The 17735-nt window shown below is 28.1% G+C and overlaps 2 protein-coding genes and 1 long non-coding RNA gene across 13 annotated transcripts; 1 reads left to right on the forward strand and 2 right to left on the reverse strand.

Annotated features, from left to right (window-relative positions):
- The first annotated feature begins 608 nt into the window (after window positions 1–608).
- Window positions 609–2020, forward strand: LOC123918936 (probable long-chain-alcohol O-fatty-acyltransferase 1). The gene has a single exon (XM_045971118.1). The coding sequence runs from the start codon at window positions 727–729 to the stop codon at window positions 1759–1761; it is 1035 nt and encodes a 344-aa protein (XP_045827074.1). The 5' UTR covers window positions 609–726; the 3' UTR covers window positions 1762–2020.
- Window positions 2021–8358: 6338 nt separating this feature from the next.
- Window positions 8359–9400, reverse strand: LOC123918939. The gene is made up of 3 exons (XR_006812994.1): window positions 9309–9400; window positions 8798–8899; window positions 8359–8591 (listed from the first exon to the last, which is right to left on the reverse strand). It is a non-coding gene; the product is annotated as an uncharacterized LOC123918939 (long non-coding RNA).
- A 356-nt stretch (window positions 9401–9756) lies between these two features.
- On the reverse strand, window positions 9757–17274 carry LOC123918937 (sarcoplasmic reticulum histidine-rich calcium-binding protein-like). Of its 11 annotated transcripts, none has more exons than XM_045971120.1 (16): window positions 17117–17273; window positions 16362–16415; window positions 15914–15961; window positions 15627–15683; window positions 15477–15533; window positions 15064–15117; window positions 14605–14652; window positions 14243–14296; window positions 13993–14049; window positions 12654–12704; window positions 11515–11596; window positions 11324–11424; window positions 10996–11043; window positions 10562–10615; window positions 10323–10370; window positions 9757–9919 (listed from the first exon to the last, which is right to left on the reverse strand). In XM_045971120.1, exons 1-16 carry the CDS (start codon window positions 17217–17219, stop codon window positions 9786–9788), a joined length of 1050 nt encoding a protein of 349 aa, XP_045827076.1. In that variant the 5' UTR covers window positions 17220–17273; the 3' UTR covers window positions 9757–9785. The 11 variants fall into 11 exon arrangements, with proteins under 11 accessions (XP_045827076.1, XP_045827075.1, XP_045827078.1 ...); XM_045971119.1 differs by having other exon boundaries at window positions 12654–12707; XM_045971122.1 differs by lacking the exon at window positions 15914–15961 and having other exon boundaries at window positions 12654–12707; window positions 17117–17274.
- Between the last annotated feature and the right edge of the window lie 461 nt (window positions 17275–17735).

The following is a 17735-nucleotide window of genomic DNA, read 5'->3' on the forward strand; positions in this document are numbered from 1 at the left end:
ATACTCTTAAACTATCCTTTGTTTTCTCAATAATTATAATAATTGAAAAAGAGATATTGATAATGATTAATTATTATAATAGGAAGGAAAGTCAATTCTTTATTAAAATAGTAAAATGGCAAAAAAAATGAAACAATTTATGTTCCTTATATAATATCGGACAAAGGGAGTATATAATAATATGTACTATCCTAACCTCACACTATTATTTCACATTTTATTTTGAAAGTGACATTATTTGTTTTTCATTTCCACCTAATTTGCTCAAGTTGCTGCTGAGTTAAAACCGGGCCTAGTACATCTGTACAGACCTCACAAGGCAGGAACCCAAAAAGATACACATTCAATTCAAATTTTCTCACCTTTCGGTTAAAAGAAAAAAAACATCACTTTCCATTAAAAAAAAGCAACTTTCTTTATACACTCGATATTCAATTTCACACTGTTACAGGAGGGCACTATAACTGATTTTCTGCGAATTTCTAATTGATGGTTGAGATTGTTTTGTTTTATAAAATTATATTTTAAATTTGAACCGTCTAATCTTAAAGCAACGACCGTAATTAATTATAGCATATAAAACTATGTAATTATTTAAGAGCAGTGAATCCGAATCATTTGTTTATAGACTTAGACCCTGTAGATCTATATATCATTTCTCATCATCACTCTCACCAACACTACACATAACCTATAATATTCTTTGAAGGAGAGAAAAATAGAGAGATGGAAGGTGAAATTGAGACATTCATTAAGGTATGGATTATAGCCATAGCATCTCTATGTTATTGTTATTACATATCTTCCAAAATCCCCAAAGGCATCTTAAGGCTTCTCTCAATCCTCCCAATTCTCTACCTCTTCCTCATCCTTCCTTTAAACCTCTATTCCTTCCACCTTGGTGGCCCTACAATCTTCTTCCTTGTTTGGCTTTCAACTTTCAAACTCATTCTTTTCTCCTTCAATCAACCTCCTCTTTCCCCTCTCCCAAACAACATCTTCCATTTCATTTCCATAGCCTCACTTCCCATCAACCCCCAAAAACCAAATCCAACAACCTTTTTTTCATCTAAAAAACCAAATTTGCCCCTCACTTGTTTTAAAGTAGTTATATTGGGTGTAATCATATGTTGCTATGACTATAGTGAACATATGCACCCTTATTTCATATTGTTCCTTTATTGTTGCCACATGTACCTCGGGATCGAACTCGTGTTAGCACTTTGTGCTGCACCGGTTCGAACCCTGTTCGGTTTTGAAATCGAATCGCAATTCAATGAACCGTACTTATCCACTTCTCTTCAAGACTTTTGGGGTCGTAGGTGGAACCTCATGGTAACCCGTACGTTACGCCTTACTGTATACAACCCCATTCGCCATGTCATTAAATCTAATGTGGGTTCAACGTGGGCCAATTATATTGCCACGTTGGCCACATTTGTTGTGTCTGGTCTTATGCACGAGATTATTTATTATTACCTTGCACGTGTGTCTCCCACGTGGGAGGTCACATGGTTTTTTGTGCTTCATGGTGTATTTACTTCCGTTGAGGTTGCGGTAAAGAAGATTGCTCTCCGCCGTGGGTGGCGGCTGCACCGAGCTATATCTGGACCGCTTACGTTGGCGTTTTTGGCTGTTACTGGGAATTGGTTGTTTTTTCCTCCGTTGGAGAGGAATGGTGTTGTTACGAAGGCTATTGGAGAGTATGCAATTATGGTGGATTTTGTCAAAGATAAGTTACCATTACATTTGTTTAGTTAAATAATTTTTATAGTAAGCATCAATTATTGAAAACTTACAATTGCATAGTTTTGATGGATATATATAAATTGATATGCTACTGTAAATTTTTTTGATTTGCTTTGAAATCGTGGTAGTCTAAGTATTTGTCTATGACTACAATTTTAAATTGTTGCTACAAAATTGCAACAATGAGTGTATTTTTAAAATTATTTTCTGTATGGTTTCTAGCATATTAGAATAGAAGAATGCAAGTATTTGCTATGATTTACATTGTAAATGTTAATTTTCCACATGATCTGGCTGGAAAGAAGAGGGTCTGGGATGAATTGCACCTTCTAGGAATGTTATGAGGAGATCCTAACTTGTTTGATCTCCGAGAATTGCACCACAATTGCGGTGTGATTTCTAATTACACGGAGACAGAAATGTAATTGCATTAGCATTTACATTGGACGATTTTAAACATGTTCGTTTGATTCTTCTCACCAAAAAATTAAAATTTCAAAACTCCAATTACCAAAACTAACAAAATGCTTGCCAATTACAATTACCGGTACTTTTATCAAATGAAAAATCTTACTCCCTCCGTCTTAAAATAATTATCACTTTAACAAATAAAATTTTGTCTCAAAATAATTTTCATTTTCACTTTTCAATGTAATATTTTTCAATTGTACCCATAATAATTACTATATGCATTATTCCCAAGGGGTAACTTGGTAAAAATAATTTTTTTTTTCAACAACATCGTTACATTTCTTAATATGTGCGAAACAACCTTAAAAGACAATATTTTTGAGACGGGGGAGTACCTATAAGAGTCTCTCAATTTTGTATTTTCAGCATCTCCCAGTTATTATTTACAGAGTAAACTTAGACTCTACTATAGTGGTAACGATGGTGCCACATAGTATAGTTTGTGAAAATAAAAAATCATTTCATGCCACAATAACTGCAATGTGCGTCGCAAAACTTGCAACCGCATCCGCAACTCTATTTGTTGCTTCATTATTTTGGAATTTCTATGTATTTTAAAAGTAATCTAACATCTTGTAGGTTAAACTGTCATATTTAGGGGTGGGCAAAAAAAACCAAAAAATCAAATCGAACCGTCAAACTAAATCGAACCAAACAAAAAAAAACTAAACCATAACTAACAATTTTAAAACTGTACTGAAACAGTTCGGTTAGGTTCATGGTTATCAGTTTGGTTTGGTTTAATGGTTCAGTTATTTTTAGTGAAAAATTAGTTATGGCTTGGTTCAAAACCATAAAATCGAACCACTTTAACAGTTTGGTTCGGTTCGAAAGACAAACAATTCGGTTCGATTAATATGAATTTTAAAAACAATTTGATTCAATTCAATTCGATTTTATTTCAAAACCGAACCATGCCCACCCTTAATCATATCCCCTCTCAAAATGTGTGGTACATTGTCATATCATTTCCTGAATGTACTTAAATTACGATCACATGCCAAAGTCTCTCTTATAGTTGTAATTATCCAATAGGCCAATATAGTGTACAAGTGAAACATATCTTTTCCATATATAATCTTGTTTTTACCCATTAGACCGATAAATCTTATAATTGAATCAAATGACACCTGATATGTCAAAGTACATTTTTTTATAACATCATTGTCGTGGTACGGTGTACTCGTGTTTGAACAATATCTAAGTACGTATTCTATGACTGTAGGCTGTAGCACATATCCTCGTAGTACTGTTTGTTGAACAAACAATGTCTAAGTACATATTCTTTGTGTTTTACTTCATTGTCTAAGTACTTGTACAAAGTACAAAGAATGTGTATGCAGCCACATTGGGAAACAAAATAAAGGGTGAGCAAAACTCATCATACTCAAAAGCACAATGAGCACAATGTGATAATTTAAAATGCACTAATACCGTAAAATAAAATCAACAACATAAAATCTTAACACAAATGCAAAGTACATCCTAATTAGTAATTATCATGGAAAATAATACTCAAACACAATTCTCAAACAAAAATACAATAAATATACATTTTTTATTTTTTTAATATTATTTTTTTAATGTGTTGTCAATTTTTTATCTCCAAATTTGATGTCGATGACAATCCTCGATTACTATCATATAGTACTTCATTATTGAATTCAACTAAATCCAGGTAGAGAAGCCAACTACTATCCCACAAATATAATATTCAACAGGAATTTCTCAACTGTTTTCGGTCTTTACAGTAAATATTTCTACTAAGATTCTGTTTGGCAAAAATAGTTTTTGGCTAATAAGCTAGCTGATAGCTTATGGCTGATGACTGATAACTTATGGCTGATGACTGATAAGTTGATGATTGAAGTGTTTGGTAAAATTAACGTTTCAACTGACTGATAAATGTAAAATGACATAAAAGGACATTTTTAATTCAATAATTTTTTTTATCAAATTAATACTATTTAAGATATTTAGAATTTAATATTTTAAGTTTATTTTATTTTTTTAGTACAATATTTGAAATTTATTAATTCAATAAATATATCTTTCAAATATTATTATTAAACTAATTTTTATATGCTGATTTTTTTTAAAAAAATATTATTTTCATTTCAGTTGATATGCTTTATGAAAAAATAAAAACAAAATATATTCACAATATAGTATAATGGTTAATTATAGTAAGGTACGTTGTTTCAAAAAAATTATGGTAATGTACTTACCTATGAATTAATAAAAAAAAATGTTTTAGCCTTCATATTTGATAATAGATAATAAAACATACTAATGATAACATGTGATTTTAAAAGAAGCGACGTTAAAACATGTATTTACTTATTTTATTTTAAATTCTAATGATAACAAATTATAAAGGGTAAATGTGGATTTTAGTTAAAATAACAAGGGTAAAAGAGAAAATAAAAATGAAAAGCTAGAAGCTATAAGCTCAGAAGCTACTTGAAATAGCTTCTGAAAAAGAAGCTAAAAGTCAGTAAAATAAGCTAAAAGTCAGTGAAATAAGCTAAAAACTCTTTCTGAAAAGACTATTACCAAACATGTCTTTTAGCTTATAAGTCATAAGACAAAAGCTAAAAGTTAGTTTTTTGACTTGCCAAACAGACCCTAAATCCATCCACTCTGTTCCATATCCATAACCTCAAAGCCTCTAATTTTTTATTCCACAACATTTAACAATTAAAAAAAAAATTAAAACCACAATTAACACGTCAATTAACAATTAACATAAAGCTTTTCAGATAAATTCAGCATAATCAAATAGTTCCTTCCTTTTTTGTGATAAAAAATTAAATAATTTCTACATGCCACCAGGTAATTATTTACCTAGAAAACAATAAAAAATACCACATTTATGCCCAATTCTTCCCCATTTCCTCCCACAGTTGTAGCAGAAGGCACATCCACACCTACAAATAGAAAATATAATAATTATTATAATGAATCAAATAAACTAATATTAAAATATTGAAATAAATTAAGATGCAAAATAAAAACCTGCATATTATCTGATTACATCCTTTCTTTCTCTCCACATAGAAATAACACTTTGGACATCTTTGCCACTTTTCACTTTTGACCAACTCCAAAAAATTCTTATCCAATTTAAAAGCTTGATATAATTTCCGGCAATAAATCTTTAACTTGAAGAAAATAGATCTAGAAGACTGACAAATTAATGATTCCCATTGAACAATAATTTCTTTAGACAAAATATGTTGCAAATGTTTTGGCTTCAATTTCACAAAACAATTTGGACTTGGACAAGTCACATAATCATTAACCAAATTATTATTTATTTGGAAGGTCACATACTTGGATATGCAATCAAGACAAAAGATGTGGTTGCAACCATTGGAATTGGAGTTTCTTCTCTTGAAAATATTAGAATCTGTTTTCGATTCAAAACATATACCACATTTATTTGTTTTGCTAAAAAAGAAAATACGTGATATATAGGATGAATCATTGTTTGATGCAAGTGTATGGGTGGAAGAGGATTTTTTTGTTGATAAATTTCTTTTTCGTGGAAGCAGTGAGAGTGAGAGCTTCATAATAACTTAAAAAAGAAACAAGAATAACAGGTTTAAGTTCAAGAGGGAAGATATTTGAATTGTTAAGAATGTGATGTGATTAGGATTCAACTAACATATATGAAAAATTCGGTTCAGAAGAGAAAACCCTAATCACTAAAAACTAGGAATTTATTCCTAACTTCAGCAAGATAAGCACAAGTTTGTTTTTTTTTTTTTTTATAATAAATAAAGATGAGATTTTTATCCACCTATATTTTTTTAAAAAAAAAAAACAAGAAGACGTATTTTGTTAATATCCACTAAATATTTAATAAAAGGCTTAAATGCACTTTTGGTCCCCCTATTTTCAAAAAAATGAAGTTTTGGTCCCCCTATTTTAAAAACCAACTTTTTAGTCCCCCTATTTTCATTTTTTTTAGTTTTGATCCCCCATCCTATTTTGGGGTTAATTTTGTTGATGTGGCCTTGTAACTAATGATGTGGCAACATTCATGTAGACAAATTTAATATCCATGTCATTATTATATATTTTTAAATTCAATAAAACTTTATTTTAATGAACTTTCTTAGGTTTAATTAAATTATTTTATAAAATAAGTTTTATTGAATTAAAAACAAATAATGACATGGATATTAAATTTGTCCACGTAGACGCTGATATGCATTAGTGACAATGCCACATCAACAAAATTAGCCTTAAAATGGATTGGGGGATCAAAACTAAAAAAAAATAAAAATTGGGGGACTAAAAAGTTGGTTTTTAAAATAGGAGGACCAAAACTTCATTTTTTTGAAAATAGGGGGATCAAAAGTGCATTTAAGCCTTAATAAAAAAATATATTGGGACATTATTTCTCATAATCTACTAACAATATATTAATATATTAAAAGTAATTACTGTACTATTTCGGCTAAAAGCCTAAGACCCATCGAAATGGGATAAAGATAAGCAGTGGCGAAACGACCACGGCGATTATACAAACGGGCGTTGACTAAAGGTAAAGAGCCTAAACCGTCCTCAAGTGCCCGTATGAAAGGACAATATAGGTGTTATTGGTGGCAGATCCACTCCACATGGGCCCACGGTATTGTAAACCCTAATATATATATATATATATATATATATATATATATATATATATATATATATATATATATATATATATGCTCATACATCAATCCTAGGAATGACATTTTGCGCCTCCATTTATACTATTTACCACCTCTTTCATATACTACTTGAACGTCAGAGTGCTAACATGACCGCAGGTACCCTTCCCCTCACACACAAAGGCCGGAATTGTCAAGCTCACCATCATCATCAACATTCTACCGCTAGTCAAGACGCCGCAGTTCAGATGTCGACATTGCCATCTCAAGTCAATTATGAACGCCTAGACGTTCAATTGCTACCAAGTTACCTGATTCGTCCTCATTGATTTTAATAACATTTCAAATTTTCTACCCTTCAATGTAATTTTACATAACATTTTGCTGAAAAAAATCAACACATAAAAATAGGAACGAAATCTTAATATCAAATAAGTTATTCTAAAAAAAAAAAAAGAAGAAGAACATCGATCTAACAAGGTCAAATTGGTTATTTTATTAAAAAAAAAAATCAAAGAAGATTATGTTAGTTTTTATAGTCGCATATTTTACCATAAGATCTTATTATTATTATTATTATTATTTTTTTATGAGATAAGATCTTATTTTTATATGTATTAGAAACTCAATATGGCCCAACTATTTTTATAAATTATGCAATCAGCTTATGCAATTTTAAGGGATTATTGCATAAGCCAAGTTTGATATATGCACGTATGCTACCTTAGCAGACAAGTTACCATCTAAAGTGTTTTACAAGACAAATGGTCAATCTAAGGGATTATTGATGAATTTTTTTTAGAAGATGAATACTTCTTACTAGCTAAGATGAAAATTGTATAGCTTCAACATCGACACTTGAAAAGAATCAATATTCTAGTGATCACATTCTCGGACAAAATTTCTCGAAAAAGAGACTCTTTTTCCATTCGAAAAAATCTCTTCGACATGAAAACTCCCAACACCACATCAAACCCATCCTTTTGGTTATATCTAGAGAAGGTAAGCAAGCGAGGAAATTGAGAACACAGGTTTGTATAACCAACCCAAATATCTTTCCAAAACCGATCCTTTTTTAGTGCATAAACTTCTTGTATTTTTTTCTTATATGATTTTATAATTAGTTTCTTTATTAGGACTTTGTCCCTTCCGGTTCATACAAAATAATGCTATATATGGATGTGTGTAATGATTTAACTAAGGAGAATGTTAACTTGTGCCCTTAAGGCACATGTTAAGAAGATAAATGTGGAAAATATTTATTGAACTTGTGTTGTATTCAATTCTCCAAACATTAAATTCTTTGTATCATTAAATGTTATATATTTCTATTTTTAGATAACTTAACATGTGCCCTTAGGGCACAAGTTAACATGACCCTTTAACTAATCACAGAATTTTCTTTAATTAAATAATTATACATATATTGCAGAATTTCAATTTCTACATAGTTGTCATTATAAATATGACATATAATTAACAACTTGTGTTTAATTTGTAGGTCTATTCAACCTAAAACAACTTAATTTATATATTATAGTATATGGGTAGGAGGACTCTTATACTTTAATTTATTAATACATATTATATTTGCCATTAAAAAAACTTTATTTTCTCATCACTAAAAAGTCCTGTAGTGATTTTTTGGTTGCAACATTATTCTTCATCAGATTTGTAGAGAATGTCCTCCAAGCTGGTCATTGGCTGAAATAATAGATGGAAAATAAATACAATATGTTATAATTGATGAAATGTAGAAGCATCATAAAATAAAAAAATATAATATACTGTTAAATAGAGGACTTATATATTTTTTGGTACAATAAAAAAAAACTTATATACTATTAAATCTTTTATTATAAAGTAGCAACACTTTAATTTGTTTAAGGCAATTTAATTTAATTCCTCACCAATATCATTGAGTAATTTTCTGCTTCCAGGAATACTTTTATGAGCATTCTTTTTTATCCAAGGATATTTTGCATGGAAAGACCTCCAATCAACTTTAGACTCTGCATTATTAAATAGAGAAATTTAAACTTACATGGAATGTAAAAAAAAGCATAATAGAAATTTGAAGGTATTAAATGGGTTGTTTTTGGAGGAAGATTAACATTTCAAGCAGATTTAAAGAGCATGTTTGGATTTGATTTTTTTTTTGAACTTATAAAAATAGTCTATGGAAATAAATAAATTTTTATGTTGATTCATAAATTTTCACTAACAAAAATTGTATATTTATAAATTTTTTATATAAAAATTGTATCTTTATAAGAGTTTTATCATAAATTGTCTTGAAAAGCTTATAATAATACATAAAAATTTATTTATTTCACATAAGTTAAAAAATAAACACCATCCCTAAAAGGTCAAAAGTGGATTTTCAAGACTTACAAAAAGTTATATGTCAGAATGACTCACCGTTAATTTCTAGACTGGTAAGGGGCTTAGAACTTTCAGAAGCAGCTGCAGTATTTGGAACAAAAAAATTAATAGAAGATTAAAAAAGCTATCTTTAGTTTTTTTTTTTTTACTAAAAAGCTATCTTTAGTTAGATACAAAGGAAATCTTTCATTTTGAAAAACATTATGAATAAAACTACAACTTATATAAAATAAAGATTAATAGTTTTTATCCTAAATTCGAATCTTTCCTACAACCTCAATAAAATTAGGAAGCACATTGTTTCTAACAAAGTTGTACTAAAAATGACCATTTACTTACATTTAAATATTGCATTAGTTATTTTTTTATGAATTTAAAATAACTAGTAAATATGCATGGATCCAACCCTAGAAAATGGAATATCATATTTTAGAATGTAATAAGAGACAAATATTCAAAATAATTGATGAGAAAATGAATAAGCACTTGCATAATTTATTATAGGTAGTTGACTTACATGATCTTTATATTTTTCAACTTTATTAACAACTCAATGAAACGAGTAAAATTCAAATAAATATTATCATCCTTACCAATTTTTGGAGCATTCCCGTTAATTTCTTGGTCCTTTTGATCATCCAATGCCTCTGTTAAATAAATTGTAAATGAGATATGACAAAAATTAAATAGTTTATGCGTCTAATATGTATATAAACAATTCTGATATAAATGTATTTTATATTTTAATCTTCCTTACTTTTCATAAATATCTTTTTTGAATGGTCTTATAAGTAGTTGTATTTGGTTCAAAGAAGTTGATAAAAATAATATGAAAAGTAACTTAAGTTAGATGTTTCTTTTTGCAAGAGTACCTCCTTTTTTGACAAAATAACGAAAGAGTACCTCTTAGTATAATGCTTATTAAAACATTGAATATTGCCAATAATAAAAAAAACACACAAGTTTCTATAAGGATGATAATTGATGAATAACAAGAAAGTTCTTGAATTTGCATGATTAACAAAAAAATTATATGTCCAAATGACTCACCATTAATTTTGTGATCAGTAAGGGGATTAGGAGGACTTTCACAAGCAGCTGTAATTAGATCAAAGAAATTATGAATTATTAAGAAAAACTTAAGTTAGATAAAAATTCAAATAAATATTTATGTTTAAAGAATATTGCTAACTACTGAATGAAGAAGAGTCAAATTCAAATAAATATGATCATATGGTTGTATCACCACTACTTTATTATATCATGGGAAGTCACATTATAACTCTTACCAATTTTCTGAGCTTTCACATATTCTTGGTCCTTTTGGTCATCCAATGCCTCTTCTGAATTGTAAAAAATATGTAAAAAAAGTAAATAATTTATGAATCTAGCTTTTATATGAACATTTCTGATATGTTTATCTTTTTATTAGTACCTTTTATGATAAAATTATTTTCCCCCTATTTGTTTGCATAAGGACAATTGGCATTTTTCTAACCCATTCATAAAGACACACACACCATAAGAAACTTTCTAACATTGTGTCACATATATAATATATATTATTTTTTATATTAAGATTTTCTCTAATAGGTAGGAGTAACCCTTTCAAGGACTTTTGATGATATATTATAGTCCAAATACATTAAATATACAATTAATTTAAAAAATATAATTTTGCTTATAAAATATTACGGATGAAGTATATGTCAGAATGACTCACCGTTAATTTTGAGACCAGTAAGAGGATTAGGAGGACTTTCACAAGCAGCTATTATTGGATCAAAGAAATTAATAAATAATCAATAAAACAATCTTTAGTTAGATACAAATAAAATAATTATGTATGAATAAAAACCACAGCTTATAAAATTTGAAAGATTAATAGTTTAAATTTAAAGTAAACTTAGTAAGGGAAAATTAGAAATTGCCAGAATTGTTAACTAATTACAAATTAATTAACCTAAATTGAGTTGTAATAACATAGAGGTATAATTTAGTTAGAAGCTTAAGGGTATAATTCTTTGAGTTTTGAGGAAAAAAACAGTTACATCTCTCTATCTCCCTTCTTCCCAACGAACTAAACCTTTCATTCCCAAAACTTTCATCTTTCTCATGATCCTTGCCTAGCTTTCTTGCATGTAAGCAATTCCTAGAAAAGCAAATTTCAATCCACTTAAAAGGTTTATTGGGAAGAAAGTAGAAGTTAAAGCTAGTAGAAGAAAAGGGTTAGAAAACCCACAAGCACTGAAGAATTTCTTCTTCATAATCATCATCATCGTCATCATCATCTTCGTCGTCATCATCATCTCCTTCTCCCCCTACTAGAATCACTCTTAAAATGTTAAGGTGATCAGTTCTTATTAAGTTTGATTTTGGTTTGTGACTATAATTAGATATGAATTTAGTTTTTAATCAGCTCTATAGCTTTCTATTAGTAACGTTAATCCTAGAAAGTACTAGTAATTATTCAAGATGTTATAATGATACTATATGAAAGAATTTTGACAATATATGAATTAATTTTAGTTATGCAAATTGTTTAAAATTATATTTCGATGTTTTATTGAGAATATAAAGTTTATTGTGCACCATAAAGAAGAGATAATATGGTTAATCTCGTTCAGCACAACGAAGAAATATTGTGATTAGTATTATTCACCATAATGAAGAGATATTGTGATTTATGTGCGAGAAAGAAAAATAATAATTTGGTTTTACAATCTTTTTTAAGTTGCCTATGAATTTTAAAAATGAACTTACATTTTGTTATAAAGTTGTTCATTTTCTGAGCTGTACGAATGAGAATATAGTTTTTTAAATAAATTTTGATGATTAATTTTTTATTTTGGGATGTATGAATTAAAGTTTGAAAACACTTCCGAATACCATAGCTCTATATTTTGGAAAGGTATAGTGTATTAAACTTATTACTTATTACTTATTAGGTTTAATTGATATTTTGGTCCCTGTAAGTTAGCGTATTTTTGTTTTTAATCTTTATATTTTTTTTTTAGGAATTCATTCGGTAAGTTAACGTGTTTTTGCTTTTAGTCTCTAAAGTTAAATTTCGTAGGAAACTTCGCAGAAAACATGCAAATTTTAAATTCACAGAAAAATTCAACGAAAATTCTGCAGATTTTCCTAGAGATTTTAATTTTAGGGACTAAAATCAAAAGATTTTAACATACAAGTATTATTGATAGTTGACGTATATCATCGAATCATTTATCTAACTTTACTAAGTTACTAAGTACTCAATAAATTCTTGCAAAAAGAATACTAGTAATTAGTCAATAAAAAATAGTCAAATTCAAATAAGTATTGTAACTAACTACTACATTATTAGACCAAAGGAAATTATGTTATTATAACTCTTACCAAATTTATGAGCCTTCACATATTCTTGGCCCTTATGGTCATCCAATGCTTCTGCTATAAATTGTAACGAAATATGTGAATAACGTTAATAATTACACTTCTGGTATGATAAAAATTATTTTTTATTTTTGGTCAAATTTTTCTATTTATTTGTAATAGGGACAAATAACATCTTTCTAACCCATTAATTCCAACTCTAGAAAAAGGAATGAGTAATTTTAAAATGTAAATAGACCAATATAAAAATATTTAATAAACACATAAGGTTAATATTTTACGCACTTGCATTAATTATTAGGAGCGATCGCGGTGCAGTTTGGTTCGATTTTGAGCATAAAAGTCATCTATCCGAGAGATAAAAATACATGCGGTTTGGTTTAGTTCGGTTGGTTTTTTAAAAGCCATCCAAACCAAACCAAACCAATGCGGATTGGATTGATTCGATTGATTCAATTTACACCATAACATTTCAGTACCAAATAATTTTAAACATAAAAAAAAAAACTCGAAGTTCCAAAATAACATTATAATATCAATAAAAATTGTTTATCTAAAATAATATTATAGTACCTTACAATTTTAATTATACTAAAAAAGAACTTGAAGTTCAAAAATATCGATATAAGTTATTTTTCTAAAATAACATTACAAGACCAACGTAACATTACAGTACAAAAAAAATATTTGAAGTTCCAAAGTAATACATCATTATGAGTCAAAAATATAACACATTGCGGTTTGGTTCGGTTTTCTTAATTAAATGAAAACCGTCAATCAAACCAAACCATGTGGTTTAGTAAAAATATCATCCCAATTCATCCAAACCAAATGCGATTTTTGCAGTTTTCAATTTGGATTGGTTCAGTTTGCGATTTTTCTTTTAGATTAGTTCGGGATACGATCATCCCTAGGGTAAATGACAGGTCTGGATTAGATCAAGTAACTGCATCATGCAGTTAGTGTTTTTACCCGTCCAACCTGAAATCGACGTCTGAGATTATTTATAGTTGATTTTATTAATATGTAATATTGACTGTCCGATTATAAATGGACGACTAGGATTCAAAACATCGTGAAACAACGTACTTGTTTAACGACATGCAATCATTATTCGTAAATGACTTATATCATCTAATTACTTTGCAACTTTGCTAAGGGAAAATTGGTCAAACAAACTTGATGTATTTAGTCCAATTAACCAAATACACAAACTTTCTTTGACTAATTTTTTCTTATATTTTGGGACGGAATGAGTACGATGATCAATTTTAAATAAATGTTAGCATTGTCACTACTAATTAATTATACAAGTAGAAAATTAAGAGATTATGATCTTTACCAAACTTATGTGCCGCCTTAAGATATTTGAGGACCATTTCCTCATCCAATGCCTCTTCTGAATTAAAAAATTGTGAAAATAGTAAATAATTTATGAATCAAACTCTAAAGTGTAAACTGACAAATATGAAAATTATTGATGAAAAAAATAAAATTGAAAGGTTAATATTAAGTACTTGCATTACTTTTTTATAAGTAGTTGACATATATCAACTAATTATTTATCAAATTTATAGTATTATCATTCTTACCAGATTTATGAGTCTTCACGTATTCTTGGTTCTTTTGGTCATCTAATATCTCTTCTGAATTTTCAAAAATATGTGAAAAACAGTTAGTTAATTCGTAGGAGTATTTATTTAGGATGTTAACATAAAGACTCACCATCTACTCCCCCATTTGGTTAAAATAAAGAATAGAAATTAATAAAATAATATAAAAAGTAACTTAAGTGAGATGTTATTCTTAAGAGTACCCCTGAGCATAATGCTTATTAATTAATAAAACCTTAACTATTAAAAATAAAATAAAAAAGTTTTATGAACGATGCAAAAAAACAATAAATTTTTTGGAATTACACGATTTATGAAAAAGTTATTTCAGAATGACTCACCGTTAATTTTAGAATTCGAAAGTGGATTAGGAGGACTTTCACACGCAACTGTATTTGAATGAAAGAAATTATGAAAATAAAACCTTTTTTAAAAATAAAAATAATTTAAGTTCATCGAGTAGTTTTTATCATAAGTAAAAATTAAGAATCACACTTGAAAAAAAAATAAAATTAAGAAGCACACTACTTCTACCAAAGGTGTACAAAAAATTACAATTTTTACTTGAATTGAAATCTTTCATTAGTTATATTTTTTTTAAAATTAAATAAGTAGTAAAAATGCATGAATCCAACTCTAGAAACGGGTTACGGGATCACTTTAAATTATAAAGTGACAAAAATAAAAATAATATATGAATAATTAATAATTGTCAAATTCAAATAAATGTTAACATGGCCATGGTTGTTTCACCACTACTAAACTATACCATAGGAAATTAAGGTATTTATCATCCTTACCCAATTTTTGTGCCGTCACGTATTCTAGGGCTTTTTGCTCACCCAATGCCTCTTCTGAATTATAAGAAAATATGTGAAAAAAATAAAAAAATGATTAATGTGGTTGAAAATTTAAAGTAATAATTTGTTTTCTTCTAAAAAGTCTTATATTCAAAGACGGAAGTAGTATATATTAATATAAAAAAATGAAAATAGTACAATAAAAGGTTCAGAAAAACAAATAGGTAGTTTGACATAATCGGATAATGTAATTATTTTCTACTTTAACAACTACTCAATGAGGAAGAGTTTAATTCAAATAAATGTTATCATGCCCATGGTTGTATCAACAATACTTAATTAGATCATGTTTCCAAAAAAAAAAAAAACTTAATTAGATCATGGGAAATTAACGTATTATATATCATCCTTACCAATTTTTTGTGCGTTATATTCTACGACCTTTTGCTCATTCAAATCCAATGCCTCTTCTGAATTATAAAAAAATATGTGAAAAAGTAAATAATTAAAGCATGTAACTTGAATACACACACTTATGGAAATTATAATATTATCATGGTTACCTTTTGCCTGAGCCTTCACGTATTCTTGGTCGACCTTTTGGTCATCCAATGCCTCTCCTAAATTAAAAAAAAAACATTTGAAGAATGTCAATAATCTATTCATCTTATTTGTATATAAACACTTATGATATTTACAATCTTTTATATTTTTTACTTTTTATAATTTCTTTTACTTATAACATCATTTTAGTTTTTTTCTATTTATTTGTATAAGGGCATGTCATTTTACTCACCCACTAACAAAACAATATACACCAAAAAAAAAAAACTTGTTACACTTGACTCACCATTAATTTCGGGATAAGTAGGGGGCTCTGGAGGCATTTTATAAACATCTGTATTTGAATCAAATAAATTATACATTATTATAAAACCATTCTTTTTGAGAATTTTTATGAAAAAAATTATACATTAATATAAAACCATACATTTCATTAAGTACTAAAAGAACATTGCAGAAAGGTAACTTCTTAAAGATATAGCGACTAAACTAAGAAATGGACCTACCTAACAAGCATACGTATGAGAAACCATATTCTTTTATTGCTCGGTAAAACTAACCTCAAAGTTTGAATGGAAAAACATAACATTTTTTATCGTACATATTAAAGAACATAACATTTTAACTTTAGTAACTACTCCATTAAGAAGATTAAATTTAAATAAATGTTTTGAAGGCTTATAAGGTGTGTCACCAATTTATTTAAACCATAAGAAATTATATTGTATCCTTACTATTTTTTGGATCCTTCACGTAATCTATGCCCTTTATGTCATCTTGTACCCGATCTACATTAACAACAAATAATTGGAACGTTCAAAAAAAAAAAATGGAAAAAATAAATAATATATGGATTTAATTAATTTGCAGTCTAGGCCTGTCCCCGCTATACAGACATCAAAATTTTAAGGGTCTCAACTCAAAATTTTGAGGTCTTATAATAATAATAATTATATATTATTAATGTTTATAAAATATCATATGTACTCAATAGACTAATTTTGAGGCATTATAATAATAGTTATATATTATCAATGTTCATAAAATATCATATGTTTAGTAAAAAATAATATCGTATTCAAGTAAAAAAAATAATTACACATTTCTTGATTAGGAATTTTTTACCCTCAGCCGAATTTTCCACATGCGAATGAGCCATGAAAACGAACTCATGACCAGATGTCTAAGGTGACCACCCTTACCTTTAGACCAATTCATTATTGATGTTTCTTATATGTTACTTATAATTTAAATAGAGATTTTTTTTAAAAAAAATGTTTTAACATTTTTTTATTAAAAATCTATTTTTAATATTTAAACCGGACATCCAAATTAAATAGTGACCGCCCTGGAGTCGTTAATAAATAAAAGAATATATAACCTCTTATAATGAAACTTAATACACTTTTTAAAACTTAACAAACCAAATAGCACAAAAATTATTTGATTTGCATGACTTATAGAATAATTATAGGCCAAAGTGTCTCACCATAAATAAGGGGCTCAGAGGCCAAATGATTAGCTAAAGCATGAGAAGAGAGAATAACAAAAACTCCAATACCAAGAAACATATATGAATTTGAGTAAACCATATTGCTTGTTGGAGAATGACAATGTTGATAAACAATAATGTAGTCTCTATATATAGGGTTAAAAGATGACCTTTTTATAGGGTCAAGAATCCATCTTAAATTAATTAAAGAAAAAAAAAGTGGCCATAGCAACTTCTGAAAAAAATGTAGATATATATTTTTTTTTAATACACAACACTTATTTATGTAGTTTATTTCGAGTTTAAAATTACGGTCTTTAAAGGCCAAGTTTTATTCTTTTAAAATTAAAAACGAAATTTAGATATACCAATCATTAGTTGGTTCAGTGGTGATTGACGCTGAACTTGGTAGGGAGGAACATGGTTCGATCCTTTGCAACTGCAATCGGGAGGAGGGTGCTGAAAGCAAAAAACAAAACAAAAAAAACGAAATCTAGATATAGAAGTTTCATAAATTTGCAATATTTTAAGTTAATTAGCTAGGGTATCCATTACTTGTTCACAATGGCCTTTCTTAATGCAACCAAAAACAAAATGGCCTTTTTTTTTTGTCAAG

This window comes from Trifolium pratense, linkage group LG3 (genome assembly GCF_020283565.1).
Source record: "Trifolium pratense cultivar HEN17-A07 linkage group LG3, ARS_RC_1.1, whole genome shotgun sequence".
Lineage (NCBI taxonomy): Eukaryota > Viridiplantae > Streptophyta > Magnoliopsida > Fabales > Fabaceae > Trifolium > Trifolium pratense.